The sequence below is a fragment of the Argentina silus genome (assembly GCF_951799395.1).
Source record: "Argentina silus genome assembly, contig: scaffold_157, whole genome shotgun sequence".
Lineage (NCBI taxonomy): Eukaryota > Metazoa > Chordata > Actinopteri > Argentiniformes > Argentinidae > Argentina > Argentina silus.
In genome coordinates, this window is record NW_028153056.1 from 32,501 (window position 1) to 37,500 (window position 5,000).

At 50.4% G+C, this 5,000-nt stretch overlaps 1 protein-coding gene across 1 annotated transcript in view; it reads left to right on the forward strand.

Annotated features, from left to right (window-relative positions):
* The window catches only part of ascc3 (activating signal cointegrator 1 complex subunit 3), a gene marked incomplete at its 5' end in the record, with an annotated part of 60,112 nt that overhangs the window by 31,064 nt on the left and 24,048 nt on the right, over window positions 1-5,000 (forward strand). Inside the window, 2 exons of the mRNA XM_083697720.1 lie at window positions 4,299-4,524; window positions 4,915-5,000. The exon at window positions 4,915-5,000 is cut by the window's right edge and continues 69 nt beyond it. Of these exons, the coding sequence (XP_083553846.1) occupies window positions 4,299-4,524; window positions 4,915-5,000 (312 nt within the window). The remainder of the gene's footprint in view (window positions 1-4,298; window positions 4,525-4,914) is intronic.

Below are 5,000 nucleotides of genomic sequence, written 5' to 3' on the forward strand. Positions count from 1 at the left end.
ACCAGGCCTCAGGTACATCCTACCAGGCCTCAGGTACATCCTACCAGGCCTCAGGTACATCCTTCCAGGCCTCAGGTACATCCTACCAGGCCTCAGGTACATCCTACCAGGCCTCAGGTACATCCTACCAGGCCTCAGGTACATCCTTCCAGGCCTCAGGTACATCCTACCAGGCCTCAGGTACATCCTACCAGGCCTCAGGTACATCCTACCAGGCCTCAGGTACATGCTGTTCCTGTAAAGACTTATTACAAATGTGGTGGAATACACAAGAATGCACAAGATTTAAGTAAACGACCACAGATGTTGTCAGGTCCATGACTCTTATTGACTTAGCGAGAGAAAGGCCTGTTCCACGTCCTTTCGGTCAAAGAGCTGTTTATCTTCCAGTTACTCTCTTTCTCTTGCTCCACACTAACCTGAGGTAAACCCTCTCGTTGGTTCAGTTGTACCCCAGTGTTCACCTCCCTCTCCTCCCCTCTTATCCTCCCCTCCCCTCGTCTCCCTCCCTCCCCTCACCCCCCTCCCTCCTCTGAGCCAGCACCCGCAGTCAAGAGTCCTGGACCAGAATGTCTAAATCCTTCTCATCATGGTCTACCAGGGGGTTTATGACTGTCTGTCTGTCTGTCTGTCTGTCTGTCTGTCTGTCTGTCTGTCTGTGTGTGTGTGTGTGTGTGTGTGTGTGTGTGTGTGTGTGTCTGTGTGTGTGTGTGTCTGTGTGTGTGTGTGTGTGTGTGTGTGTGTGTGTGTGTGTGTGTGTGTGTGTGTGTGTAATCCTTCTCATCGCGTTCTACCAGAGGGTTTATGACTGTCTTTACTAATCATATCGTATAGAAAACAATAACCCTATTTCCTGTTGACATCAGCGTGGCCGTTGTCCCAGGGTACTGGGGGGCTTCAGGAGATGTCTCTGTTAATGTAGACACAGCCGTCCAGGCTTAGGCCTCATCAAACCCCCACCATTCTGGATATGACTGTGTTCCCACCACTGACACATACTTCACAGTGACTGATAACCTGGAATCTGCTTGGTTTTTCCCTTTTGGTGTGTGTGTGTGTGTGTGTGTGTTGGGGGGGGGGGGGGGGGTGTTTAGATTCTTTTTTTTTCTTCTCCTCCCTATTTGTTCCTCTTTCTCTCTCTCTCTCTGTTTCTCTCTCTCTCTATATCTTCCTCCCTCTCTCTCCCTCTCTCCCTCTCTCCCTCTCTCCTCTCCTCTGTTGAAGCTATCTGTCCATGGTTTCTGTAACTCATTCCATGTGTGGGAATAGTTGGAATATCTGAGTCCGGCAGATTCCCCGTTAGCTCCTAATTCACCTGATCTCAGATGTGGGGCCGGAGAGGCCCTGTGTCTGTGTCTGTGTCTGTTTCTGTTTCTGTTTCTGTGTGTCTGTGTCTGTGTCTGTGTCTGTGTCTGTTTCTGTTTCTGTGTGTCTGTGTCTGTTTCTGTGTGTCTGTGTCTGTGTGTGCCTGTGTCTGTGTCTGTGTCCTTTGCTGTGTGTGTGTGTGTGTGTGTGGTGTGCGTGTGTGTGTGAGAGAGAGAGAAAGAGGAGATCTGATCTGATATCCAGACAGAAGGACAGAAGGTCCTGCCTTGTGATACTCCCACACTGCCACACACACACACACACACACACACACACACACACACACACACACACACACACACACACACTCCTGCACACATACATACATGCAAACACACACACACACACACACACACACACACACACACTCCTCAATGGCTTTAGCAACTGGATGCTAGAGCATTTGTGCAGCCCTTCCACCTGACCTCCTCCGGAGCTGAGAGACCTGCCATCACCCATCCACTGGTTCAGACCTCTTAAAGGTACACTCCCCTTAATGTGACCTACCATGGTTCAAACCTCTTAAAGGTACACTCCCCTTAATGTGACCTACCATGGTTCAGACCTCTTAAAGGTACACTCCCCTTAATGTGACCTACCATGGTTCAGACCTCTTAAAGGTACACTCCCCTTAATGTGACCTACCATGGTTCAAACCTCGTAGGTACACTCCCCTTAATGTGACCTACCATGGTTCAAACCTCGTAGGTACACTCACCTAAATGCTGGAACCTTAAAGGTACACTCACCTAAATGCTGGAACCTTAAAGGTACACTCACCTAAACGCTGGAACCTTAAAGGTACACTCACCTAAAAGGCTGTAAGGCTCTCAAACCTGAAGGTGTGTATCCCCCTGGTGAGAGAGCTGTGTGTGGCAGTGATCAGATTGACATCTGGACCAGCAGGTAGGTGGGTGGGTGGGTGTGGGTGTGCGTGTGCGTGTGCGTGTGTGTGGGGGGGGGGGGGGGGTCTGTCTGTTTGTCCTCCCAAACCGCCTACACATGTGCCCCAGGCACAGCCAGACCTAACCAATCCATCAGAGCTCACATTCACACCTGACCACATCAATCAGACCTGACCAGTCTATCAGTGAGCAGAGCCGCCACCTGACCCATCCATCAGGACAGACATGAGCAATCCATCAGCGCACAGCAGGGCATGACCCTATTGGTCAGAGCCCAGCCAGACCTTACCAGTCCATCAGCTGTCGATCAGACATGATGAATCGCTTGCAGATGGATGTGTTGTTTGAGTCTTAGTGTGACTGTTTCTCTGTCCTTCTAATTCAGGGGAGGCTGGTGGAGGTAGAAATTCATTCCATTCCGTGCATTACAATGAGCCTGTCCTCCTGATTTCTACCTCCACCAGCCTCCCCTGATACTATCTGTCTGTATGCATGAATCCTAATCAAACTGTTCCCATATGACCCTCTGTACCCAAACTGTTCCCATATGACCCTCTGTACCCAAACTGTTCCCATATGACCCTCTGTACCCAAACTGTTCCCATATGACCCTCTGTACCCAAACTGTTCCCATATGACCCTCTGTACCCAAACTGTTCCCATATGACCCTCTGTACCCAAACTGTTCCCATATGACCCTCTGTACCCAAACTGTTCCCATATGACCCTCTGTACCCAAACTGTTCCCATATGACCCTCTGTACCCAAACTGTTCCCATATGACCCTCTGTACCCAAACTGTTCCCATATGACCCTCTGTACCCAAACTGTTCCCATATGACCCTCTGTACCCAAACTGTTCCCATATGACCCTCTGTACCCAAACTGTTCCCATATGACCCTCTGTACCCAAACTGTTCCCATATGACCCTCTGTACCCAAACTGTTCCCATATGACCCTCTGTACCCAAACTGTTCCCATATGACCCTCTGTACCCAAACTGTTCCCATATGACCCTCTGTACCCAAACTGTTCCCATATGACCCTCTGTACCCAAACTGTTCCCATATGACCCTCTGTACCCAAACTGTTCCCATATGACCCTCTGTACCCAAACTGTTCCCATATGACCCTCTGTACCCAAACTGTTCCCATATGACCCTCTGTACCCAAACTGTTCCCATGTGACCCTCTGTACCCAAACTGTTCCCATATGACCCTCTGTACCCAAACTGTTCCCATATGACCCTCTGTACCCAAACTGTTCCCATATGACCCTCTGTACCCAAACTGTTCCCATATGACCCTCTGTACCCAAACTGTTCCCATATGACCCTCTGTACCCAAACTGTTCCCATATGACCCTCTGTACCCAAACTGTTCCCATATGACCCTCTGTACCCAAACTGTTCCCATATGACCCTCTGTACCCAAACTGTTCCCATATGACCCTCTGTACCCAAACTGTTCCCATATGACCCTCTGTACCCAAACTGTTCCCATATGACCCTCTGTACCCAAACTGTTCCCATATGACCCTCTGTACCCAAACTGTTCCCATATGACCCTCTGTACCCAAACTGTTCCCATATGACCCTCTGTACCCAAACTGTTCCCATATGACCCTCTGTACCCAAACTGTTCCCATATGACCCTCTGTACCCAAACTGTTCCCATATGACCCTCTGTACCCAAACTGTTCCCATATGACCCTCTGTACCCAAACTGGAATGTTACCAAGTTAACAAGCCTGATGATGCCTCCACCCACTTCACAGTGCTAACCTTACCATGACTGTCTGTCTGTCTGTCTGTCTGCATACCTGTCTGTCCTGCCTGTCTGTCTACCTGTCTGTCTGCCTACCTGTCTGTCTGTCTGTCTGTCTGTCCTGCCTGTCTGTCTACTTGTCTGTCTGTCTGTCTGTCTGTCTGTCCTGCCTGTCTGTCTACTTGTCTGTCTGTCTGTCTACTTGTCTGTCTGTCTGCCTACCTGTCTGTCTGCCTGTCTCTCCCTCCCTCCCTCCCCAGAACGCAGCGCGTATCGTGCGGGCGCTGTTTGAGATCGCCCTGCGGAAGCGCTGGCCGGCCATGACGTACCGCCTGCTCAACCTGTGTAAGACCATCGACAGACGCCTGTGGGGCTTCGGCCACCCGCTGAGGCAGTTCTCCATCCTGCCACACAACGTGCTAGCGCGCCTGGAGGAGAAGAAGCTCTCCATCGACAAGCTGAAGGACATGAAGAAGGACGAGATCGGTGAGGCTCATAGAGTTATGAATGCTAGAGGGAGATCGGTGAGTTTCATAGAGTTCTGAATGCTAGAGGGAGATCGGTGGGGCTGGCAGAGTTATAAATGCTAGTGGGAGCGCTCCCCCATATAAACTGTAAGGCTAGTAGAGTTAGAAACACCAGAGGGAGATTTGTGGCGGTCATAGAGTTAGAAACACTAGAGGGAGATGTGTGGCGGTCATAGAGTTAGAAACACTAGAGGGAGATTTGTGGCGGTCATAGAGTTAGAAACACCAGAGGGAGATTTGTGGCGGTCATAGAGTTAGAAACACTAGAGGGAGATGTGTGGCGGTCATAGAGTTAGAAACACTAGAGGGAGCGCTCCAGCAGTGACGTTTCCTCCTGCGTCGGTCTCAGGTCACATGCTGCACCACGTCAACATCGGGTTAAAGGTCAAGCAGTGCGTTCACCAGCTCCCCTCCATCCTGCTGGACGCCAGCATC